Source organism: Platalea leucorodia, assembly GCF_965183815.1.
Source record: "Platalea leucorodia genome assembly, chromosome: 7".
Classification (NCBI taxonomy): Eukaryota; Metazoa; Chordata; class Aves; order Pelecaniformes; family Threskiornithidae; genus Platalea; species Platalea leucorodia.
In genome coordinates, this window is record NC_138829.1 from 23,921,679 (window position 1) to 23,949,087 (window position 27,409).

General features: G+C 39.5%; 1 protein-coding gene across 3 annotated transcripts; it reads left to right on the forward strand.

Moving 5' to 3' along the window:
- Window positions 1-9,734: 9,734 nt before the first annotated feature.
- On the forward strand, window positions 9,735-21,927 carry DIO2 (iodothyronine deiodinase 2; the record flags this gene model as incomplete). 3 transcript variants are annotated; one of them, XM_082317154.1, is made up of 2 exons in its annotated part: window positions 9,735-9,956; window positions 21,310-21,927. In XM_082317154.1, the coding sequence occupies 2 exons, from the start codon at window positions 9,735-9,737 to the stop codon at window positions 21,925-21,927; spliced, it is 840 nt and encodes a 279-aa protein (XP_082173280.1). The 3 variants fall into 3 exon arrangements, with proteins under 3 accessions (XP_082173280.1, XP_082173281.1, XP_082173282.1); XM_082317155.1 differs by having other exon boundaries at window positions 21,310-21,882; XM_082317156.1 differs by having other exon boundaries at window positions 9,735-9,879; window positions 21,310-21,380.
- Between the last annotated feature and the right edge of the window lie 5,482 nt (window positions 21,928-27,409).

Below are 27,409 nucleotides of genomic sequence, written 5' to 3' on the forward strand. Positions count from 1 at the left end.
CATCTTTCCTCTGAAGATGTACAAAGGACTTTAAAAAGCTCACTTAAGTTTCATAAAAACCTGTGTGTGATATAACTATTTGGGTAAAAATAGATATATAGGGAAACTATAGCAGAGGTTGTCAGTGGCTTATTTAAATGCACATAGATTCTTGCTGACTGGGGAGGGGACAGGGTTTTTTGACTCTTAATCTACTGTTCTGTCTAAAACGCTTATTTCCACCACCACCAGGATTCTTCTCATGTAAAGGGAATTATATTTATCTTTCTGAATCACCACATTTCCTTACAAATGCCTGTTTAAATATTGTTAGGAGAAAATGAAGACTAATGTTCTTGGGTACATGCTCAGTTCAGTTACTGAAAAGGTCTGTCATGCTGAACCTCAGAACAAGCAGCTTTCATTGTCCATAATGACTTTACCTGTCCCAAGAGGAGGCTAGCTGCTTGGAAATTTTTTTCTTCTTTAGGTTAGGAAGGTGGCATAACAGATCCCATAACAGATATTTAGGCAAATATAAACAGCAAAACATACTCAGAGCAAAGGACGTGGTGAGGGGATAAAAAGCAAAAAACCTAAACTCTGTACCTGTGCTAAATTTCTCTTTAAGACAAAGTTATGTTCTTTGAATTGCCACATTTTATAAACTTGCTTTTCTGGGGTATTCTAACATTATTAAATCCTCAAGATCATCTTTCCTTTACCCTCTGTCATTGACCAACATTGGTCATGGCAGCATCAAGTGAATAAAGACCTGAGAATCAAACCTGCTATTTTCTGTTTATTTCTGGCTGGAATGATTCTTTGCCTTCATAAAAGGGGTAGAGAGATTTATGGAAATAAAAGAATTACAGGACCCTGGAATTCAAGTCCTGGCTTGTGCCTGTGCAAATTGCTGAATTTCTTTGGGACTCCACTCCTTTCTCCACTTCTTTCCTTCAATCTTTTCTATTTAAATTGAAGCCCTTCAAGGCAGGGATTGTCTATAATATATACTAATACAAGGCTTAGCATAGTTGATTATTTAACCTAAACATCATATTTGCTACTGTAATGCACAGACCATGAAGAAACGAGAATGAATCACGACCCTAATGCAGGGAACTGAGGTACGAGATGGATGGAACAAGCCGTGGGATTGTGTCTCACAATTCTGACCACCTAGAAACTGAAGACAGAAAGAGTACACTTTTACAAGGCTTCCTAGGCCTAAATAATTTCCGAACAAAACAGGGTAATGGGATTAAAATGAATTAAAAAAAACACCCCAAAGTGGGAATGGAGAAGTTAAATTTCACTAGAATCAAAACAGAAGTTTCCATAAAGCTGCATTCTGAATAAGCCTGAAGTCAGTCCCAGCAGAATAAAGACAGAAAGTATTCTTATTTCTTACAGTACACAGTTCTTGAGTACTTTCTACTGCTCATTTTATTGAGTTAGTATCCTGTCTAGCATCCCTATTATCTGTGGAAATACAGCTCAGAAATGTGAGGAGTGCTGTTTTCCATGTAAAAATTAAGCATTATTGAAACAAGTGGGATATTTTTTTGGAGAGGTGACTGACTACAAATATTTTCCTCCATTTCATGTGTCACCAGAGGTCTGGAAAATACCCTCATGGGGGAAAAAAAGCAGACAAATTTATGCATATTTAACCTCCCCACTATAGGAAGCACAGTGGACACTTCTTGCATTATCATTTAGATTGGTTTAGGATGATAGAATTAACTTTTTCTAATGTATCAAAGAAAATGTTCTGTATGGACAATTTTTCAAACTGAAGGAAATACAGTAAATAAAAAAAAGAGCATGAGCAGATGTTCTGAACAGTTTAGGAAAAAGCTAGAGTCCTGGGGCTAAGGCAGACTGAGCAATATTGTGCACGTGTCCCATGCATGTTTAACAGTTTTTAATAAAGAATCTGGTAAACTGCAGGAGTTAATTAAAGAAATGCCAGTCTTTAAATGACCTGAAAGCAAATGTATAAAACCAAGTTGTTTACAAGGAGTTTTGGACCATTACAATATGGTTTCATCCAAAGATCTGTAGTTTCTGTCATGAATATTGAAAATATTGAAATGAAAAAAGAAGCCTTGGTTTCAGTCTTTGATATAAGAAGTTCTCTGTCCTTACTTAGGAAAGTAAACTGCCCATGAACTCCTTACGGCCTCAGCCAAGAAGGTCTAGGTATTTTCCTTATTCCCAAGGATGAAAAGATTAATATTTTGGCTGCAAACTCATGATTTCTAAATGACATACAAATGACGAAAATAGAATATCTGACAAAATTATGAGAAGCAAGGTTAGACCGGAAATTTGAATCCTACTGAAAAAAACACCAAAACTGTCTGATCTGAGACCAAGTGTGAATGGTATTTAGATGAGCTACCACTAAGAATGAAGCCCTAGTGAAACCACTCATAGCTTTCAGCTGGGATGGTCATTTCACCACATTCTTGCCTGGCAAGATGGAGGGGGGTTGAACAGAACAGAGTAGTGTGTAAGGGCACTAGGATGGCAGTTTGTAAGATATTAAATGTGTAACAGGATTCAAGGTTCTGATTTATATATTAAGAAATCTGCGAGGCAGGTTGTTGATATTGACTTCAGACTGGCAATAGCATTAAGGAGTATACAAAAGTTTATTATTTACACTTACAGTATAAACCAGGTCAATCTGAGAATAAGACAGCTTGTTTATATGTTTTTAAAACACCATTTTTTGTAGTTGTTATTGGTACATTAAGCTGAAAAAAAAAATGGGGAGTGCAGTACCGCTTTAATATCAAGTGTGAGCAGTATGATGATAAAATAATAGATTTCTAATGGCTTCCACTTAGCAGCCACCACTTCATAGACTTTGATTAATACTTAGAGCATACAGTTTCTAATCTCATGCATCTAAGAGGCTCCTCTTGAGAAGAAGCCCTCCACTCAGAAAGGTAAACTGCTGCATAACTTACTGCCACTGTAAGATGTTTAATTTTTTGTGTGTTCCAGTGCTCCAGATTGGAAGGGAATTGAATATTTGGGGTAAAGCACATCAATTTTTATATTAGACCTTCTATAAGGAGGTACTGTGACTGCCTTTTTTTCTTCTAGCTGGATATCTTTTGATAAAGAGTGTAACCTTAGGTCTCGATTCACATAAGATCTGAACTATCTCATTGGGATTGGTTTGGGAAGAAAAGGTCAGAGAAGAGGATTCAAGTTCAAGGAAACAGGATTCTTGGCAATTTCTGTTTCTGTGACTTAACTAGAAATATAATGATAAGAACCTTTATTATGGTATTTCAGCATTTCTGCCTCCAGTCCTGCACAGAAAATTATCTACAGAAGGTGGAACTTTAAAATGTGTCAGGATGTGAAGGAGGGAGATTGAAAGGTTGGGTCGTGTATAGCTATCATCAGCAACTGAAATTCATGTACAAACATGCGACAAGAATGACAAGGACACACACCTCATTTAATTCCACTGAAACATGCTGGATTAGGAAATCTCCAGAGGGATACACTGAAGAAAAAGGTCAGTGATTTGCCGGGAAAAAGGAAATGGCCCCTTCTCAGCTGGGAAAGCTGGGACTGGAGGGTTTTTCTAGAATTTTGGGCCAACTTACTTAGAAACCGCTACGGAGATATTACTAAAATTTTAACCCACCCCCCCGCCCTCCCATCTCTCTGGTGTTTTAGATGGGTAGGAATACATTAACATCATAACTTATTGACAGCTATATGAGACCCCTGTATACATATCCTTCACCTGGCTGTGAGTAGAAGACTTTAAAATCTAGTCCCAGCTTCTCTTGGGAGTTTGGGAGGTAATTTACAGAATCTACAAGCAGATGTTGTTCTCTTCTCATGTTCAACACATTTAAGTCTTTTTTCCTCTTTTTGTGCAATATTCAGAGTATTTGGGCTGACTGATTTTTCTTGTGACGAAGTCTTCTGATTGTCCTTATTCACCGATCAGCTTTCCTGTTTTTCTTAAGAGAAATTACCTTATCTTTTAGGGTGGGTAGGGTGTTTTGTTTTGTTCCAAAATTAAGTCTGACTCAGCCAGGTGTGTTTTAGCATCAGGTTTGTTCACTGTAGTTTATTGAAACAGGGAGATTATTTTTGTTTTGCATAGAAATTTGGGGATTGTTAGCCAAGGGACGTGGGGAATTCTTCTAGCCTCAAATTTGTCATTATTACACACCCACACCCATGAGTCAATTATTTCACTTTGCTGTCATACAGTGAATGCAGGCTCTTAGAAGGTGCCAGACTGACAGCTTTGAAGTCTACAGAACAGGTTTTGCAGTGACATCAGCAGTCCCAGTTCTCCTCGTGCACTTCAATCTTTCTGATCCACTGTGGCTTGACTATAAAACAGCCTCAGTTATACCCAGAATCTAGGTATAACTTGCCGTCTCTTAGGATATCCTGTTCTTTCCCTATCCAGAAGTGTCCCTATTATATGGCCTTTTTCTTCCTTCGTTCATTTGAATGCTGTCTCAGTTTGGCATCTATTGGATAAATGACCTCTAATTGTAGTACTGCTTTGTGGACTGAGTGGGCAGTGAGGCTGGCTTCCTTTTCCTGCTCCAGGGACTCCCCTTCAAATTGCCATGGAGAGCTGCTCCTGTGGGCAGTTTGCATTCTCACTACCTGTACTCAGCCCCACTGCAGATAAACTGCAGATAAACTTCAGGTCTTCTGGGCTATTAAATCAGCACCTCCCACAGCTGCCAGTTTCATAAAATAATCAGCTCTCAATTATGGAGCATAATGGCAGTGGTAGAATAACCCAAATAAAACAAAACCAAGGCTGATAGAAAAGGTAAATAAATCAGGCAGTAAGGATATATTTAGTGTGCTCACCTTTGAAAAGCTGGTAAGCAGATTCCTGTAGAGAACAGAGGCAGCTTTAAGCAAGCAGAATGGGGCTGGGTGCCAGCGGGATGAACGTTGCTCCATTCAGACGTGGTGCTGTGGCCAGGAGTGACGGAGGAAGGCAGGGCCTGGTGAATCCACTCTGTGGGTAATCCATCCAGGTATCACTGAGACTTGCCTGAAAATTTTCATTTTTCATTGAAGATATTATTTCTTTAAGAAAATACGCTGCTGATCCTAATTAAAAAGTGGAAATAGCAGTCAGTCAACACTCCATGGCATTTTAAGTGAGGGAATTGTTGCTGAGAGAAGGGGGACATTTTTCTCTTTTGGCAAAGAGGAAAAAACGCAGTTTTATGAGAGGTACAAATTCTTGTTTGGCTGTAATAAACAAATTTTGCCCAGGGCCAGGGAGGCAAAACTAAGCTAAACTTTCTCCTCCCCATCTCTAGCCATATCACTCTGCAGCTGCGCAATTCTCCAGGGATAAGCTCATGGACACACTAACTAGCTCTCAAACAAAAAGCTTCATTCTTTGTTTTTGGCAGTGAAAGCAGTGAGAAGCAGCAAGGCAGGCACACAGGTTGTGCTGAATCCTTTGGGATAATCTCTCTCATGAACCTCCTGGGTGTAGGACCAGAGCAGCAGCCTTTGAGGTACCCTTTCCCAGCTGTGTTGCAAAGAATAACTGCATTCAAAATGGTCTTCCTTAATCTGAGAAAATAAGACTGAGTAACCAAAATATCAATCAGTCTGCTTGTTTTGGGCTCTAGGGTCTTGCATTTAGGTACCTAGATACAGTGCAGTTGAGTGCCGTGGCAGCTTACACAGGTAGTTCAACCACAAACAAGTAAAGACCTACACAACCAAGTGAAGGTTGTAAAATACACTATCATCTGACATGCAGAAAGCTAGTATGGATCCATTATAAAATGAGATCAGAGCAAGTGGCCTGAGCAGTAGTAACTTCACCTCAAATTTCTTCTGTCTAGGCACAGTTATCGAGAGAGTTGCAGTAAACAAACTTACTAGCTGCCCGTGTCCTAATCTTCATGCTACTGTGGTTGAAACTGGGAAGAAACATAAAGCTATGCATGGATACAGTTTTGATGGCACTGATTTCTATAAACATTACAGAATATGAACATCTATACCGATACTGTTGACTTTAGCCACATACAAGGTCTAGTAACAGTGAATGCTTTAATGTTGTTGGTTTTGCTCATTCCACCTTGACAAATTATGGATGATATGTTTAATTTCCCATTACTGAACCTGACTGCTCCTTAGATTACGGGAGGACTTTTATTTTCTTTTGCTGATGGAGAACTGAGGTACATTGTAGGGCTGTGCCCAAATTATATAGGAAGGTATGGCAGAGCAGGTAACTGAAATGAGCTTTAGCTGAACCCTATCTCAGTTCTTTCATGCATATCTTCAACCCTCCCTAATTCTTCCTCATGTACCAAATTCATCCCATTTTCCTTCATGAGATTAAAGGCTCTCTTAATGCCTCGAGGTCTGAAAGATCTAGCCTTTCTTCTTTGCTTCATGAAGGTCTGAAGGGAAATAAGAGACGGTTGGCTTCAACACTGAGATTAGCTGCCGATACTTGTCTTTCACAAAAGGTGCAAACAGTGGTTTCCCTTGTGTTTTTGATGTCTGAGAGAAATAAACACAGGGATGAATTGTTTCAGCCAAGAAGGAGAGAAGCGGTATCAACAAGAAGCAGGGATTATGCTTTTCTTCTCTGTTGAGGGCTGCTGTACTCTGACTGTCAAGCTGAAAAGCAGTGCTTGTGCCCTGCAGGGACAGACTGCTTCTAAAGACCACAATGGCAAAAACTGTCTTTTTACATTTTTATTCAGTCAAAAGTCTTTTGTCTTTATGGTTGGATTAGGTAGTTATCAGCATCTCTTGACTGAAGCTCTCAAACACACAACCTGAGGTAGTTCTTTTTAACTCGATACACACAGTCTGCCTTATATGCAAGGAAGGTGACGTAGTAAATATGAAATACCATCTCACACTCGTGCTCCATGGGCTTCCTGCTCAGCTTCCAATGCACTTCAAAGCTCCGTAGCTGTCTGGTCTCCAGCTGTCTTACAAACAACCTTTTCACCCATGAAGCACACTGTGGGTAGGGGCAGTTGTTTCACAGGAACCCAGAATACATTGTGTTCCCAGCATAGGTTCTTGCCTGACTTTACCTCTGGGGAACAGGAAGAGCCTGAGCTGGACTGTCCTCAGAGCTGTTTGCAAACTGTTCTCAGAAACAATGGCTGATGATTCATCTGGCATCGTCATCAACAATCTCCAGGCCTGCTTTTTAACAAACCTTCCCAAAAGAAAGACTGGGGACCTTCCCAGACAGAATCATGTATGTTTTAGTGGTGGATCTACAGAAGAGTAATCTAGGCTTAAGAGTGCTTGTAATCAAGTGATTACATATGCTTGCCTGAGGTCAGACAGTAAGCTAGTTTAGCAGCTCTGGGGACCCTTGTTCCTGTGGTGTGCTCACATGACATGAGCTTGCTGACTCATCCATATGTGGGGATATATAAATGCCTGCTTATAATGTGTTTTTGCAAGTTTTAGAAATAAAGCCAGATCTGTGAGGTTGCAATCCTTTCTATAGCAACAGAACACTCTCATCACCAACATTTTGACTCAAAAATTGTTACGGTTTGAAAAAGAAAATCCGTTCCTTTTTTTGTTTATGCTAGTAACGCAGAAGGTCACTGGTTTAATGTGCGTAACCTTTTAAAGTTATCTCTTTGAGTAAACATTTGCTGGAAGATATCCTGTCTGGGTGATATCTTTTGCAAATGCCTGATATTATGCTACCTAAACAAACTTTTCTTTGGTGAGCCCAAGACATGGTGTGGCCTTTCTAGAGGTATGCATCCTAGTATAATGACAGTCCAAGTGATGTTACAATATCTGAAAATGAAAGACTCCAGAGTAGGGAAGATTGATGGTGTTTACCTTCTGCAGTTGCTAGCAGTGAAAGGATGGTGATGACTGATGAAGACTAAGATATACTAATGAAGGAAGCTTGTACTACTCATCAAGGATGTGAGTTGACAGAGGTTAGATATCATGCTGGCATCTCTGGGAATGAAATGTATCTGGTAAGGAGAGCACACATAAGCACATAAGGAAGGCATCCGCTCAAAAACAAAATTATGGATGTCTGCAACATGAAATACATGAAATATTTACTTAAGGAAGTTAGAACCATACAAAAAAAAAAAAACAACTAAAAATGTGTCTACTGGACCAAAAAAAAAATCATGCGAATACAGGACTAAATATTGTGTAAAGGACTAAAAAGGTGAAACAAAGAGAAATGCAAATGAACAAAGCAAACCTTTAGCGTGGGGCTGCAGGGGATGCTTCTGGTTGTTAAAGCACATGTGGCTCTGCCAGAGGAAACTTCTTTCTTTCTGTTTGGTTTGTTTTTTTTTTTTTTATAAGTGCTTAACCAAGAGTCAGTTATCCTTATTAGACTAGTGGATGTAAATAGTTATCATAGGGGAATATTAAAGTCCTTGAAGCTCAGTTGATTAACAGCATTTAAGGCTGTAGTATGTTATTTTTAAGCAGGGAACTCTAGCTTAGAAACCCCAAATCCTTCAAAAACTTTTTTTTCTCTCTTTCTTATCTTCTTTTCTTACACATCACTAGGTGAAGTCAGTACTGGGTGTTTACTTATGTTTCCTTTAAATACCAAGAAGACAACAAAAGATATTTAAACACTATAGATGTTGTACTTCATGTACAGGGAGGAAAATGTACAGAAATGAGCCTTTTCTTGGGATGCATTAACTCACACACCTTCCTGGAAAAGACAAAAGGGCAAAGGAAAAAAAAAAAGAGAAAAAAAATATTGACAACAGAAGCCTGCGTTGCTGTGTCACCTTCCATGTCATATGAAAAAACTTTTTCCAAAATTTGAAAGCATTTTGTAAAAGCAGTCAGAAGCATATTGGTGTTTTTCTTTTTCCTTTTCAAAGCAAAGCAAAGTTCCACCCTTGCTGTCTGTCTCTCTTTTTTCTCCTCTCTCTTAAAAAAAAAAAAAAAAAAAAAAAGTTTTGAGAATTTCATTTTTCTATTCACTGCAGTCCTGGCCAAAGTAAAGCCCTCTTTTACATTGACGTCAAGATCTTTACTAAGATTAGGGTTTCATTTCTCTATTGCAGCAATTAGCTAGGGAATGTATAAAAGGCTTCAGGGAAGCAAGCTAGGACTCCAGAGGGGAAAGCACTTTGCACCATAGGCAGATAGCAAGAGAGAGGGCGAGAGGAGGAAGGCAGGAATACCGAGAGCCGGGAGGGGAGCGGGGGAAGGGAGAGAGGGAAGGAGAGGGAGGGAGGGAGGGAGGAACAGAAAGTTTATGTACATAAACCTTTTTTAAAAAAAAGTATTGTTGCACCTGGTAGCTAGCTTTACTGACACAGAAATGAGAGGTCTGTTCAGTGCTTAAGTAGCTGAGAAACAATGGGATAGTGCAGGAAAGTTAACAATTAACAGTCTCAGCTTAAATTTTGTAACTGCAGGGAACTGGAAACACAGCTGCCTCTCTCTTCAACAAAATCAGGTCTCCTGGTTAAGGGAAGAATTTTTGTTAACATCTTAGTTTCTGAAAAATAAGCAGCTCCGAGTTGAATGAGTATCATGCGGTTATGGTTTTAACCAGCCTGCTCATATTTAACTCTCTCTGCTCGTTTTAAAGAGAACGGCTGAGAGAGGGGTGACGAGGCTTTCAAAACGCTTTTTACTTTACTTTCTTAAATGAGTGTACAGAGCAAAAAAGGGAGCTGAAGGCATCCGGCTGAAGAGAAGCAGCAAGGAAGATGGGTCTGCTAAGTGTGGATTTGCTGATCACGCTTCAGATCTTGCCGGTCTTTTTCTCCAATTGCCTCTTCCTTGCGCTGTATGACTCTGTGATCCTCCTGAAGCACATGGTGCTATTTCTGAGCCGGTCTAAGTCCGGGCGCGGTGAGTGGCGGAGGATGCTGACCTCGGAGGGGCTGCGCTGCGTCTGGAACAGCTTCCTCCTGGACGCCTACAAGCAGGTGGGTACACGGGGATGGGGACTGGCAGGTTGGGGTGGGTAAGCTGTGATGAACACCCCTGCCACCAACGGAGAAGGGAAGGGCATGACTGTGTGGTGCAGGCGATCTCCTATTTGATGTTAAGTTTGATGGGAGAGAGATAAGCTGAAAGGAAGAGTACTTTTAAGTCGGGGCTAAGGGTGCACGAGATTCAGAGCAGAGAGATTCTCTGCTCTGCCACAAACGCTCCGTGCAGCCATGGCCATGTCACTTAGTTTAGCTGTGCCTCAGTTTCCCCATTAGTGCGAATAATAATCTTCGTGTTTATGAAGTATTTCAAGATCTTTGTATAAGAATAATTGTAAAATGCTCTAGATGTTTTCACAGCTGTTGTTTAATTGTTTGCTATGTGAGATCCTCAGAGTTTATATAAAGACTGCATCTTCAGATAGAGCTCTACATAGATGTCATCTATGTAACATAGACAGAATTGTTTTAATTAGAGTAAAAGATAGAAATGAACCTTTGTCATTACACTGGAATTTTCTATTACTTATATGTTAATTTTTATATTGGAGGAAGCATCCAGGTAAATAGTAAAACTGGGCACGGAGTGAAACAGCGAGCCTTTTTTCTTCATGAAAGCAGTGACAGAGGGACATATCAGAGATTAAAAATGAACTTGAGTAGCTAAGGGACAGCTGCCTGGTGATTTAAGTTAATAAAGCCAATAGCAGTTATGCAACATGTACTTTTTTCTTTCCTTTTAAGTTTTGTACAAACATTACCCAGTGGTACTGCCCAGGTTTCATGAGGTAGTTATAGTTCCCTTTTATAGATTGAAAAAGTGGACCCAAAAAGATGAAATTTCTTGCACAGGCCACCCAGTAAGTAGAAGAACTGGATTCAGAGCTCTGTGGCTTCCAAAACAGTGCTTAGTCTGTTAATGTGTTGTCTTATTTAGACCATCTAATTTAACATACCCCATGTGATGTCATGAGGTCATCAGGGTCCTATCCAAGCGATAGCTCTGCATATTCTGAAATATTTCTTTTTGTATCACCTTCCCCCCAGTCCCCTTTTGCTCCCCCATAATGGCTTTTGTATTTGCTCTTACCTAGAGATGTGAAGAGCTAGTGGTGTTGGTGTTTGCGGGCTTTGTGATATGGAATACAAGTTGCTGAGCCTGAAACCCAAGCCACAGAGACATTAATTTTCAGTGTAAGACAAATATAAATAACATTAGCTTTTGCCAAATGGGTCAACCTCTTACTGCCACCCTAGGAATCAGCCAGCTGGCTACCCAAATAAAGTAATGCTGAATGAAGCTCACTATACTCATAGCCCTTCTAGTTTCTGTTTTTAGTCTCTTCACAGATGTTAAGTGAGTAACTTTTACAGTGGCCTTGTTAAATGGGCCAGTGAACACAATTGTTCCCATTTTACAGACAAGGCAAGGCAGGACAGTTAACTCATGACTTGGTCAAGGCTCCAGTAGAAGCTGGTAGCACTGCTCTGAAACAGCCAGTTTCCACGTTTGCAACCTGTATGTGGCCCAGGGTCTGGAGAAGGTGTGGAGCTGTAAGGAACCTTATATCCATGAGATATTTTCAATCTCATTTTGCTTAAATAACACAAAGTTATTTAAAATAAAGATGTCACATGCCTTTTTGTACTTTCCAAAGTCATACTTTGCCCTTTCCTCAGTACTGTTGATGTCAACCATGGAAGCTACAGGGAAGATGACTCTGCTATTTTTGGTGTTGGCAATGAAATTTATACCTTGAAATTTGGTAATTAAAAACTCTCCCTTATCACCATTAAATGACCTAGGTTGTTCAGGCCAATCAGACTTTAAGGTGCCTAGAATGAATGCTGGGCCTCAATGCACTCAGCAGAAAAACGCATATAAACATAACCAAATTTTATCACCTTGTTCCAAAAAGGGGAAAAAAATCCATTCATGCCAGCTGTCCTTAAGATGAAACTAATTGACCAACAATTCATGGAAAAACTCTGTTTTCCTTTAAAAGAACTATGGACCATAAAGACAGAAGATCATTGGAAACCCTTGATTGTCACAAAAAGGTAGATAAGTGTCTAAATCAAATTATAGAGGGGACACAACAAACTGAGGAGCAATATTAGGAGAAGAAGAGTCATCACCTCTACAACAGAGGAAAATATTCTGCTGTTTCTGTAAGGAAGAGAAAAGAAAAAAAGTTTCATCTGGAAAGCTGTACTGGTAGAGTTGAAAAAATGTGAAATATACCCTGCTTTCTGGCATGTTTAAAAAGCATGGGAAATAGTGAAATATATTGAAGACTGTACCACAAAGCATCTTTTTCCTTAAATTATCTTTTTCTAAATCCTGAATAGGACTGCCTAGTTGTGATATCTTAATCTTAGCCAATTAGTGAGGGTAGGAAATGAAAATATTATGGAATCAGGGCACTAAACAGAGTGGCAAAATGCAGTCGATATCATAACCGTGATTGCTCACTGCTCTAATATGCTAGCTGAAGCCAGGTATTAGCGAAGTACTTAAGCAGGTGCTTAAGCTCATTGTTTTGAGGAGTATTTATGAGATAATCACCATTTTTCAGCTAGAATAGCAGAATTGCAGATGTCTGAGACAAACCAAATCTAGACTGCCAGTTAGCAGAAGACTGGATTAAAGCAGTAACTATGCTTGGTTTTATTATGTTTTGTGCCACTTACACAGAAGTCTTCCTGAGTACATTTCATAACATTTTTCACAAAAGTACTTGACGTAAAATTTCTATTCACAGAAAAATTTACTGGAAGCCATTCCAGAAAAACTCTGTGGGTAAATACTAGATTTTGGCTTAAAGTAGATTTACTACAAGAAAGGAGCTCTGCCTTGAAAACACACAGACTGTCCCAGAATTAAGTGATTTTGTTTCAAGACTAGTGTGTACAAGAGATAATCTTGGAATAGTTAAAGTAGATTTTATTTGAAAATAGCTATTCTGATGCGTTTTCCCCTCTAGAAAAACTTTTGAATATCTTTCTTACCCAAATTTCAACTTGCTTTTATTCTGCTTTTTGTTGTTATTAAGTATTATTGCACATGACTTTTTGGTTAAGGCAATATTTCATAGGCAAGATCACCTAGCAACAACTGAAAATTTTAACATCCTCAGTGGGGAAGCAATGCAAAGTTTGTTGTACTGTATACAGAGTATGTTCAGTATTCTTTATTGGAACATTCTATATAACTTGTTTTCTCCACATTTTACAGTCCCACTGGAATCAAAATGATTGATCTTTTGTTTATTTTTATTTTCTTATGTAAATTTTATCAATGATTAATATATTTCTTTTTACTTCCTTAGCTCCAAGTTCAGTATCTGTCACACTCAATGTTGATATTGTCTACACTGCACCAGCTTTGTCATTTATAGAACATCCTTTTCCTATTCTTTCCCGAGAGGCAAGCATTACATTACAACAAGGGAGTCTTTAGGACCAGATTAATTGTCATAACAGAGATAAATAAAGCTAGTAGTCAAGTTACATTAACTTTATATAATTGAAAGAGTTGCAAGTATTTTATTGAAATGTTGTTTTTCTAATGGACTATTGTGCTCTGTTTATCTACAGAAATGAGTGGATTGACTGCTGAAGAGCAAATCATGTGTGTATGTACGTGTGTGTAGGTATTTACACTTTCATATGTGTTATGTATACAGATATATATACGTGAATGTATCTATATGTACATACATATATGTACATGTGTATAAATGCAAAAAGACACACACATAGGCATACATAATTTGCTCTTTCAAAAGTCAGTCCTCTCATTTCTCTGTATATGTATACACACATATATATATGTGTATGTATACATATGTATAGGTATGAATGCAACCACACCTACTGATAAGAGAGAAAAAACAAAAGTGACTTTTGGGAGGGTGTTAGTGTGCCCTCTGCATGATTTATATAGGCCATCTGTGCAAACGCCAATGAGGCATTTGTTTTAGCCCACAACATGTATACTGAATGTGTCACATATCTTACAGAAATCCTGAGAAAAAGCTAGAGAAGTTTTGAAAAAAACTTTGTATTTACATTTAAAAGCTTTTTTTACCTGCTAAGTTCCATGCTTCATTCAGTACTGGGACGAATACGCTTTCTAAGATTCCAAAGGTGAGAAACTGTTACCTTAAAATGCTTTTAAAATGGGTACAAAAAAGGTTGCACCCATTAGCAGCGCCCAGTGGTGAGGCCTCATGCTGGGAGCTTTTCCAGTGCCAGATACGAGCTTTGTGTTTCAGCAATGCAGAGCTACTGTTCCAGGTCTCCAGTAGAGAGCTGTAAGGTTATCCTAGAGGAAATGCTCCCTTTTCTCCACCTCAGTGCAGGGTAGTTAGGGGGAAGACCTTAATGGCATCTCCCTGAAGCAGCCAAATGCTTAGGAATGCCATGGTGCACCTATGGGGGTGACATGCACGTATGCATATGTGCACGTGTGTAAATGTACATTACAGCCCTCAGAAGGATGCTGGTATCTCAAGCGATGGATGGTGATGGGGGTGTGTGTGTACTTGTACATCTTTTTACTGTCTTTAGAGTGGGCCAGCAGCAAGCTCTGGCATGACAGACCCAGCATGGAGGCAATGGTTGGCACAGGATCCCAGCTTCACAGCATAGGCCCAGCTCTGGATGTAGCAGCAATTAGGCTGGTTCAGTAAACACCCAGTGGGATTTTCCTGAGATTTCAGGGCGGCACAATTAAATTACCTTTGGCTCTTTCTGCCTGCCGCATAGGTACATCATTTATTCGTAAAATAAATCAGTATGCAAAGCAGGACAGCCTGAAAACTGTCATGTTAAGTGCATGTTGCACAGCATTATCATAAAGCCAAATCTGAAAGTAATATAACGGCATGATCCTTTACCTGCTGTTTTGCTGTCCAGTAACTCTTTGCTTTTTGGGGAAATCTTTTAAACGTTGGAACAAAGACATAACCTCTATACTTATTATTTGTATTTATTTTGTCTGGAAAGGTAAGGAAGTGTCTCTCTCTGCATTTGACAGTGAATCTGTGAATGAGAACGTGTTATATAGTTTCAGGGTTCAGAACTAGACATTGTGTGGTATTAAAAATATTTTATTGGTTTTATAAAGTTCAGCCTTAGCAGGATTGTTTTCATTGACATTTGCAAATGACAACAATTTTGAAAGAAGTGAGAAAAACAAAACAAAACCACAATTAAAACCTTTCTTGCAGTGTTTGGAACATAAATTCAACAGGATTTGGGCTTGTCATTGTCATTATTATTAAAACATTGCCATTATTATTAATATATAATCAGGTTTGTTATGTGTCTGACGACCAACCTAGACCAGGGACCCATTGTACTAGGTAGTATCCTAAACAAGAGGAGCAGACAGTTTGTCCCTTGGAGCCTACAGTTCAAACACTCGAGACAGACAAAGGGTAGGAAAAGGAATACGATGACTCCTGTCCCACATGGGGTCTCATCCTACCTGTTTCATTTTGCGGATCTAACTTCACTTCTTCCACACCACCTCTTTGCAGTCTTCCATTTTCACCCTTATGCACAAAACACTGACTGAAAGGACTGCTTCCCTTTTTGTCAAACCCTTGTGAAAACCCTCTCTAGCTGTGGCAGACACAGAAAATTAGCTTAACAGGCACCACCCAGGAAAAGGATCCTACCCAGTCCTTGCACCCCAGCTCTGCCTCTCCAACAAAACCACCACTGTGTATTCATACAGTGCTAAAGCTGAGTTTAAAAAAAAAAAAAAAAATCCAAGTTAACTTCAAATGTCCTCCAGGTGCTGACTAACAAAGACTGGTGAAGGCCTCTGTCACCTGTAGGTAGAGTTCACAAGGGCAGCCAGTGGCCCAGAGGCCACAATGTCGTAGGCCATGCTCCCATCTTGTGGGGAACATAAGCTATTAAGAACCTTGCTGTAGGGTCCCCGATCAGAGGAACTAAAATTATCCATTTTCTTTTATAAGAGTGCAAGGCAAAAGGCTCTTTTATGCTTTCCCTCTGCCATGCATGCTCATTTGTGGGACTGGCAGTTTTTAAATAAAGAGAGCAGCATTTGACTAGTTATTTTTATCTGGACTGTGCCCTTGTAATTTGTCTCCCACTTCCTTCCCTCAGCTTCACACACCTGATCCTAAATAAAAGACTCTGGACTCTGGGAGAACTTGAGTCAATTCCAGTCTCTGCTCTCCAATTTGAGTAATCGAGTCTCTTAAAGCAAGCTGCCACCTCCCCATGACAAATGAAGAGCTCCAACTCCTGTACGCTACTCCAGACAAGGGCCTCCTGTAATTTTTATCCACTGCACAACTCTGGGTCATGTAAATAAAGAAAACAAAAATAATAACTTGTATAATTCTCCAGCCAGAGTCTGATTATAATTTGGATGAAGCACTGAGAAATATTGGGCTGTTCAGAGGCTATATTTAGCTGAATGGGATCAAATCAAATCAAAGCAGAGAATTTGAAAAGGAGCAAAAAGCTCCAGGGATTCAGTTCATTACCAATCGCTGGACTCCAGTCCCGAACACAGCATGTCCATATTTAAATGGCTAATATCACAGACTGCTAATTGTCTGGCAACACCTATTTTCTTTAGGGGGTTGACACAGCCTGATGAATCTGCCACACTGTTTGCAAATCCCTCATGCAGGGAATGAAAGCTGTATTCTGATGCACAGGATCCCAGGAGGGTTATGCTAAAGCTGATAAAAGCAAAATGAGAAAAAAGAAAAGGTAAATGAGAAGGCGATGTTTTGTCCGTGGGGCTTTTCCTAGTCCTCATGGAGAATGTACAACAAAGTTAGCAGTATGTGCTATTTCTAGCCTGTAGTTTATGAATAGGGCTTTCTTTCCCGCTCCTAAGTCTCCTTCATTTTGCAGTCTGCGTGCTAAAGCATCAGCAACCTTGTTCCCTTTTCACCCTGTGTGCAGACTTGGAGAAGGAGATGCAATACCAAGGCTATCAAGCAAACACAAAATTCGCACAAATGATGCAAGACACTGCTTTGGTGTTGGGCTGGTGCTTGCTCTTGCTGATGGCCGGGCTGGCTCTCAGATTTGGTTGGCCTACCTTGTGTGTCCCACGCAGGCTGCGTGGGAGGGGGTGCCTGCGCACTGCTGGGTTTCCACCTCATCCAGAAGGCTGGCACTGAATGCCCGAATATTCAGGCACATAAGTACGTGATTATAGAAATGCTGGATCGTGTGTGAGGGGAATTCTGCTAGTTTGTTTCTCAGAATTTATATTTTGCCTGCCTTTGTGTAAGATTTCAAAAGCGGTTTGGCTGAATACATGGCGTTTTTTGTTTGTTTTCTCATTGCATTGATTTTCTTTTCCAAGAGCTATTTTTTCTTTCAACAAATAACAACAAAGAAGACAGCCAAGGCCTACAATGCAGATGATCAGCAAGGATGATATTGTCATCCTGTGTCAATTGGTTCCCGAGCCTGGTGAAATAAAGAGGGCCTTTGGGAACATCAGCGCTTCATCAAGACCAATTAGTGGAGATGCTGCTGCTTATGTTTAAGCATTAACGACTGGGCAGGGCTGCTTTTTGGAGTGCCTGACACTGGCATGGAACAAGGCACCGACCTAATTACTCCTCTACAAGAGCAGAAAATGCCTCTTGAATGCCTGCTTGGCAAGGATGTCTCATTAAGGGGAAAAAACCCAACACAAGCACTCCTAGAAACAAAAATTAAAATGATAGGTAACCTGCGGCCATGAGACTTACTTCACGGCTGTGGGAAATGAAGAGAAACTGCTCTAAGGTGACATAGGGCACATTTGTACTTTATTTCCTAAATCCACCTATTTTTTGGTCAATAAGGAGTATGAGAGACAGAATGCAAACTTGCGTTGTTGGAGAACAGTGAAATATGTTGCCACCCTCGGTATCAATGATAAACAGTACTTGAAGGGCATTCCCATGCTGATGTTTGATGGGAGTTGTTTTGTTAGTCTGTTCCTTCAGGGTTTGCAAACTTGCCTCGGAAAAGAAGCATTTGGTAGAACTGAGCGAAGGGTTGGTAATGAGGAGCTTACAATATGAAGCCTCTCTTTCTGCTTAAATATGATTAAGAAGCAGACTGTGGTTTCCCTGTTCAAGAGTGTTGGTTAGGGTATTTTCAGTCATAATAATTTTGTTAAAGTAAAACCAGAAGAGTGAGGCGAAACAGCTGATCAGATGTTTCTTGTCTCCTGAGCAGCTCTGTTCATTGCTGAGTTTTAGTTGCTTCTATCCTTTTTACCTTTATTTTTCTTCTCCTCTGAAGAGTGCCAGCAAATATCAGAAATTCAAAGTGTATTGCTTAATTGTGATTTATGAAATAAATCACATGTTATTACTTCTTTTCTTTGACTGGATGAGTGCATACTCCTAAATACTGAGGTCCATTATTCATCCAGGGAGTGGGTGCAGCACAGATAGTTACATGTCAGGCTTTGCCCAAAAGGCACATTTTGGGCAAGCTAGCTCTGAAAAAGCATTTGCTTGGTAGTGCAGGAACAATTAAGCTTTCTAGGTAAAGAGGGATCTAGTGTTTGTGCAGATGTGCAAATGTTGTGTTTCTTGAGACGTGCCCTTTTTTGGTAGTTACCATCTTATCACAAAATGCTGAGTTGTCTAGCTGGCTTATGGATTGAATGGAGCCCTCAGGATGATTATATGGCTGCCACATGATCTTGACCTGTTTATTTCCTTACTCAAGTCTGGCCCTTTACCTTACTCACTCTTGCTTTGCCTATCTTACTGCACAGAATGGTGGAGAGAAATGAGATGTTCAAGAGCTGTACAGAAAAGTACCTACTACCTGCTTAAGGTGTAGGTGGCCTGTAGCAGCACTTCTTAAATGCTGCAAGATGCTTAATGCTACTTCTTAAATGCTATAGCCTGAGTCTCTGGTCCTGCTTCTCTCCAGATAGATCTTTTCTTCTCAAAAACTGGGATACAGCTCTTTTCCTTCCTTGAGTTCAATGGACAGCCCACTCACACAGCAGGTTCTAAACTCAGCTATTTCAAACCTCTCTTGCTTTCAAAGGCAAATGAGCACAAGGCTTTTTTTTTAACTGTTACCATGGCTCTAGCAGATAGCAATGCTTCAGATGCAGATTTATGGGGAGGGAAGCCATAAGGGGCTGTGCTTTCCTGGGGCATCACTTGCTTCCCTTGCCTGTGGTGCAACTGCAGCTGCACATCCCCTTCTTCCAGTGGCATGATCACCACGTGCTTGGCCTGGAGAGATCTGTGGGTCTCGGGCAGTCTTTCTTTCTGTGGCTCTCTTCCTTGCTGATCTCCAAGTGAATGGCTGCACAGTTGTGTCTTAATTTGCCCCATAGAAAATAGTCAAAATGATATTTATATCGTGTGCCAACATGCTGTGAGACCTTCTCATGTAGCTGTGAAGTCTGGCAGCTTTAAGGCCAGCGTCTTACAAACTCTGCTTTGGTTACACTCTTGCTTCTATTGCTGTTCTGATGAAATAATGCCGAATCATGAATAACTGTAAGTTTGTTCAAGGTAGTCAGGTTTCTCAGGGAGAAATGGAGGATCCAGTATCTACAATATACTTACCTCTGGATCCGCATGCAGCAACAATCACATCAGTTAAGTATTCAGCTGTTAACTCAGCTTCTTACTGTATCCGGTATCACCAGGATACCCTATAATGTAATGTAGAATAGAAGTGCACCAAAAATCAGTTATTTATTGAGTTTTTACACTGTTCTCATTCAGCGGTAACTTCTATTGACTTCAATTGTAGCTTCAGAAAGAAATAAAATATGAAAGACTTCAGAATTTGGCCCTGTATGTTTCCTTTAAAGCAACACTTCTGAACATAATCAAATAGGCAGGAGACAGAGAGAGATAGAAAGAGTCAGGGAAATACAAAAGGATAATTGCATTGTTGTACTAGAGCTTGATGTTAAAGGCAGATACATAGGAATTACTGTGGCAGAGCTCATTAAAAACTAATTGTCTTATGTAATAGTATTTTGTGGTTCTACAGCAGTTATCAGCTAAGGATCTTGGAGCCCTCTGCAGGCTCCACCTTATTCTGGCAATCCCTTCTGTGAGATGCTTATATTCTGTGTTTTTTCTATAGGCAAGGAAATAGAAATGGTCAGGCAAAATGACTTTTCCACAATTGCCTCTTGGGTCTGAGTTAGATCTGGGGTTAGAGCTGAGAACAGTTCGTTTTCACTTCATCCTACTTCAACTATTATATAAACGTTCCCCTTTTCCTGCTGCTTTTCCCCCAGTAATCTTCTAGAAAAACACTGCAGTAGAAGGAAACACATCACTCAATCACTGATGAAATTACTGCAAAGTGGTTAGAAAACCTGTTGGAGGGCGCAGTCCTGGATGGTCCACTGTCAAAACAGAATGATATACTGAGTGGGCATCTGCAGAGATCTCTCTTGTGTTTGGTACTCTGAGTATTTTCATTCTTGGACTGCAGAATGGAAGAGAATATATACGTATGAAATCTGCAAACCTCTCAAAATTGAGAAGCACTGCATGTGTTGTGAAGATCAGGAATGCAATCCAGAATGATTTTGGAGAATTGGAAAAATGGCCTGAAATGTAGGATGCAGTTCAATGGGACCAAGTGCAAAGCATCAAATTCAGGCTGGACTGATGAAGTACCCAAATCCATGATGGGAGCAACTAGAAAGGCAGAAAAAGGGACCTAGGCATTGTAACTTCTCACTAGCTAACCCCTAGTCAACAGTCTACTGTTTTTCCAAAACAGTCATAATGTTTTGCAAAAAGTAAACATCTGGAATGTATAAACAGGTGAGCCTGTGAGATACATGAAGTAATTTTCTGATTATTCTGAGAATTAGTAAAACCTCTTTTGAAGTTTGAACACTGCTCTTTAAGGAAGATGTGAACCAAGTGGAGAGAACTCAGAGGATAGCAGTGAAAAAAAATCATGTCTAGAAAATTTGGTGCTCACAGAAAAGTCAGGAGAAATTGGAGGTAGTCTGTCTGAAAGCAAATAAGAGTCTGCAGATGCATAAGGGAGGACAGGACTATGTGTGTAGTGGACAGGACAAGACAGATCTCAGATCAAATTTTCTAACAGTAATGAAGTAGTATACCTGTCAGGAATGTCACATTTTCCTGCACTGTGAGTGAAGATGGACTAAATGAACTTTTTGAAGCTGCTGCTTTTGATGATTTGCTATATCCCCATTCTGGTGTACTCTTTGAACAGGTGACTCTATTTATTTGAAGAGAGTAGTCATAAGGATACTAGATAAGCAAGTCACACTAACTTGCTATGTTTTAATTTGTTTTGCCGTCAGGTCAAACTGGGAGGAGAAGCCCCAAACTCCAGTGTAATCCACATAGCCAAGGGCAGCGATGGCAGCAGTAGCAGCTGGAAGAGTGTTGGTGGCAAGTGTGGAACCAAATGTCACCTTCTGGATTTTGCCAACTCTGAGCGGCCACTGGTGGTCAACTTTGGTTCAGCTACCTGACCACCATTCACAAGCCAGCTGTCAGCCTTCAGCAAGCTGGTGGAAGAGTTCTCTGGTGTGGCTGACTTTCTGTTGGTCTACATCGATGAGGCTCACCCGTCAGATGGCTGGGCTGCCCCTGGAATCTCTCCCTCTTCATTTGAAGTTAAGAAACACAGGAACCAGGAAGACCGATGCGCAGCTGCTCACCAGCTCCTAGAGCGCTTTTCCTTGCCACCTCAGTGCCAAGTGGTGGCTGACTGCATGGACAACAATGCCAATGTGGCCTACGGGGTTTCATTTGAGCGAGTATGCATTGTGCAGAGACAAAAAATTGCCTACCTGGGAGGCAAAGGCCCCTTTTTCTACAATCTGCAGGAGGTTCGGCTTTGGCTGGAACAAAACTTCAGCAAAAGATGAAATCCATTCTCTACAGAAGCTATGTCAACAGATGTGTCCCTTTAAGGTGATGTAAAAGGGAAAAAAAGAAAACATACGCTGGTTTGAATACGGCCTTTCAGATGATTGCAGGAAAATACATTTGATAACAAGGTCAAATGAACGTTAACTAGGAAAAGAAAATAAAACAAAAAACTAACTCCACAGAAACATTATTATATGAAAAAAATCCCACTCCTGCTGTCGCTACGGGACAGAAGAGGTGAAGAAGCTTCTGCGAAAAGGTGCTGCTGGCGAGCAGGAAGAATGGTGAGATAAGACTTGTCTCCCAGGAACCCAGCTTACGAAGTGTCAGCCCTGCGGTAAGCCAGAAGCGTTGCTGCTTGGAAGGCAATCCATGGAAAGGCAATGCTGTGCACTTCATCAGAAACACTTCTTTACCCTCCTGCGGCAAATGCAAGCGACCTGGGAGGAGCCAGGGGGTTTGCAATTACTTTGCATAGAAATGCAGTGGAGTGTGGCAATTGTCCTCTCTCGTAGAGATTTTGTTTTTCAGAGACTGCAGGAACCACCATGCAATGCATCGTGCAGGCAGACTGGCTGCTCAGATCAAGATGAAACATTGTATGCTGGTATTTGTACTCTCTGTGGATGCCTCTGCACAACATATTAACTATGTAATTCTGTCTATATGTCTATCCAGTATGCAGGCCTGTGCCTGCTGAGAAAGATGTTAAAATCTATGGAGTTGGACCGAAAAGACAAAGGTGATCAAATAAGCCCATTACAATTTGATAACTAAAAAACCTGGACTATTTGTAACAAAACAGCGAGAACCATCTAGAGCATGCGTCACGAGACAAAACTCGGCTGATGCCAACCAACCCTCGGTTCTCAGAGCTGACAACACGCATTTATCAATATTCTCTGGTTCTGTTTGTTTCTTTACCCTCCTTGATCTCTTTCTTTCTCTCTAGCAATAGGCTTAAAAGTAATTTCATTTTTAGCTTTTTAAAAAATAACTTATTTCTCTCTTTTATTTTTATTTGAGATAATGACCTTACAGATGTATTTTGGGGATGGGGGAACTTATACACAACTTTACCTCATTGAAATGGAAACCTATCCTGTCATTTACCCTGTTAAATGTAGTCATGCTGATTTTTGCTACCTTAGATACCTGCAACTAGTTTATAGCTACATATTAGTTTGTCTGGGAGTTAAGTTGTTTGCAGCCTCAGAACTGATTAGCTGCAGTTCCACTATCAGATGAGGTGATAGTCTGATTGTTTCACTCGTGTTGTCAAATGCCTTCCCAGAGAAACAGGGAGGACAAATCGTGTGAATTAATGTGAATAAGTGTAAAAGATGACAGAATTTTTATACGAATGGGTCTGAGGAATTATTAATTATGTTTAAAGAGATACTGTCAACTTAGAGCATACATTAAGTTTAGGTATTTCTAAAACTGAAATGATTTAATCAAGCCTGATGAAAAGGCAAGTTTACAATGAGCTAACCCATTAGAGCTGATAAATGAAAACCCATAGGGAGATGGACTATCCAAATTTTCTCTCAACTTTGGCAGAAACATGAAACAGATAAACACAGTAAGCGGCAAAAATCAAATTAATTCTTTTAATTTATCATCTTGCCAGTTGTCAGGGATATGATGTATTAATACTAACACAGGAAAGAACAGAAAATACATACATAAGTATTTTCATTTTCACATCCCATGTCCCACATTTTCATATCCCACATTTTCATGTCATTTCATGTCCCTTTAATATTGTGTATTTCTTCTTGCTTGGCTGTTGGTCAACTTAGCCAATGTACAAGGCATTTGAAAATGTGTTTTCAAGCACAGTAATGACAGTAACATGAGTGATTTCTCCCATATTCAGGTTCATGCTTTCCTTCCGTCTCACATTTTCCTCCACACACTGTTAAACATACGCACACACACACACTTACACAGTTTGGTAATGTGTATCAGAGAAGGATGTAAAGAATGGTCTTCAGACCTTCTGGTGAGCCCCACTTCTCAGAAGGCATGTATCCATGTGTGTGTGCCTGTGTGTATATATGTATGTATGCGTTTATGTATGCATATATGTGTATATCATATATTTTTATGTATGTGTATATATATATATGCATGCACACATAAGTGGTGTCTAAAACCAATAATAATTATTCTGTCCTCCCATTCATTAATGTTACTGTAGCTCATTGCTTAGTGTGGAAGATTGTTATACATTTTCATGACTAACTGGGATATATAACTGAAATTTTTGAACCTAATATAATAGAAACAGTAACATAGCCAAACTACATGGTTTATTTAATCCAGTGTCCTACCTCTGACTGTATCAGATGCTTCAGGGGAAGGTGCAATAATTTCTTCTGGAATTTTCATTAGCTTCAGCCCTTATTATTTTTGTCTTGTCTAATGTGATTGTTGATGTTTCATCATCCCTATAAGAGGCTGATTCTGAGTTTTGAGATCTAAATATTTCTTGAGGTGGGGAATACTAAAATCAAAAACCATCATGTTTAAGAACAAAGAAAAAACAAATAAAACTGTTGGGTTTTTTTTTCAGATTTAAATTGGCTGCTTTTTAATGTCATTCTCATCTCTTGCTCTTGGATGCTAAAAGAGTATAAAGAGGAGAGATCCCAATTTTTCTTCTGTATGTCAGTGATTATATACTCTATATAGAAATTTACATACCTTTTGTTTGTTTCTTAAGCCAAACAATAATTCACATTCTTATACAGGTCCATTTTCTTTGCCTGTCTCTGAATCTCTTGTTTTTTTCTACACTGTCCTTTTACTCGGGTAAGTAAAACTGTAGACATTAATACAAGTGAAAATATGTATTGATATACCCAGCACATTTTTTCCTTATTATATCCTATTCTTCAGTCATCTGAAACTTTGTTAATCCATAGCAACTCCATAGCCTTTGTAAAACTTAAACTAGTCTTTTCTTTCTCTCTTCTTTTCCCCATCATATAGTTGAAGTCTGAACAGTTTATCTGGGAAATGCTAGCCAAATGTTTAGCACAGCTGTTGAAACATACCTTTAGCTCAGAGGAGAGAGTCTGAGTTAGTAATTCAGTTAGTTAATACCCCTTTGCATATCTAAAGTTACAGCTATTTTTCAAGTCCATTTTCTCCTTTTGGATTTCCATTATTTTTTCTTGTTATTCATAGATGCCTGTTCATCACATAGTATAAAGGAATTATAAAATTGGCTCCTGTAAATGGGAAATCCACAAGGATTTTCCACAAGAAAAAATAAACAATAACTTCATTTCTTTCTTGGCAACGTGAATGCATTACCATGCCCAAAACTTTAAGATGGTTCAGCCTCACTGATTATCAAGACAGAAATACATTTTGCAAATCCTTAAATTTCCCCAGAAATTTGTGGTCAGAATGCAGGGGAAGTATTTCAAAGAGAAGTGGGCTTAGAGGGAAAAAAAAAATCTTTTGTAAGTGACTGATAGAAATACAAGCTCTTCATTTTTTTTGTTGACAAAATTAAAGCATTTTATAGAAAAAGGTTTTAAATTAAACTTCATGCATTGTTCTCAGTTAATGATAGAAGTGGCCATATGTCAGATGATACCCCAAATTATTGTAACAGTGGGTCCAGGCAGAAATTTTGCTACCTTGCTAGCATCATACTTCACAATTGGTCTAGTCTGCTGTGAGGCTGGATTTGCTTTTGTCTCTTACTCTCACTGTTTGAGGGCACTAAACCATATTACTTGAGGTGCTTCAGTGTGACATACATATTGAGCAATAGCTCACAAAATAGGTGCCTGAAAGTATTCTGGAAGGCTACTGTATATAATAGAGACCCCAATACTATGTCTCAACATTATTATGGGAAACTTCCAGTACTTTTTCATTTTGAGCAAGGTAAAAAGCTATTCTGGGCTATCATTCTACATTGTTCTGTGCTTAGCATCATTATTTAGCACTGTATAAAATGAATGTAAAACATTTTGTACAGATGAAAACAATAGCATTTTGCTTTTGCTTGTGTAGACAATGACAAAAATTTAAGGCAGAAGGAAAACATGCCCTGTCTATTAAAAAGAAAGAAACATATTACAAAATAAATTGTTGAACAACTGTCTGAACTCTTTGAAAAACAAAATGCAATCATTTTTATGAAGGTGATCTTGGTGGGGAAACCCACAAAGCTTCTCAAAAAGGTATCAGTGCTATGCGTTCAGGTATGCGTGGGGAGGGAGGTTATGTTTCTGTACGTGTGAAAGTGGCTTTTCTGTGATGTGGAATGTAGGTTTGAGTTTTTAAGACTTTCATTCAGTACTATAACCAAAGCAATAAGAGGTATCAGGTAGGGAATACTGGCCAGTTTTGTTCAACTCTACACCATGTCTGTGCCGGATCCATATGCAGTGACCTTTGGGCCCAATTTGGAGTCTTCAGAGAAGAGAGATTAGGGTGAGACAATGAAGGCTTGTGTGCTTATGAAGATCGCTAACAAAAGAGTGATTAACTCAGTTGGCGTTCAGATGCCCTCACACTGGCATTCCTCTGTGCACCTTAGTATTTCTGTATTTGAAAGAGGGGTCTCTTTGGGGCTGTTAATAAGATCGCCGGGGTGTAGATGCCTGTGTGTACTGACTATGTGTGTGTCATTGTTTAAATGTCAAAAATACACTTTGTAGGAGAGCCAGCAAAATTTTGTTACAATATGGTGCTCCATGAAATGTGCTTTCTAGATTTGTTTTTCTTGTATTATAATAAACAATAAAGGAAAATATACCTCTTCTGTGTCTTCTTATTCTAATATTCGTTATTAATACACAGTGGAATCTTGACATTAGACCAAAGAAACTTAAAACTGAATTTACTACAATAGCCTACACCACCCTGACTAGATCTTAAGCAATATGAGCAAACCCCTTTATAAATGGTGGGACTAATTTAATATCTGACTGCTACTCAACTTTTAAGAAAGGTAAGGGGGAGAGACTGAGAACTACCTGAACAGCAGTTGAGTCTGCACAAAATTGCACTGTTCAAAAAAGTATGTGTTTGAAGAAAGCATGCTGAGCTGTACATAGCACATGAAACCTGGATGAATTGGTTGTGAATGCATCAGCTATACACGCAGCTCCCATTTCAATGAGCATGCAAAAGGCAAAAGGTGAAAAATAAAACTAAAAGCACAGCTGAATAGCTGTTACAGGAAAAAAAATTCCAATGGAAGAATGTCTGGCAACTTCCTAAACAAACTCACTGTTGTGGTTTAGCCCCAATCAGCAACCAAGCACCACACAGCCACTCACTCACCCTCTGCTCCCCCAATGGGATGGGGAAGAGAATCTGAAGAGCAAAAGTACGAAAACTCATGGGCTGAGATAAGAACAGTCTAATAATTGAAATAAAGTAAAATAGTAATAATAATAATAATAAATTGTAATGAAAAGGAAAACAATGAGAGAGAGAGAGAGAGAGAGGAACAAAACCCACAAAAAACAAGTGATGCAACTGCTC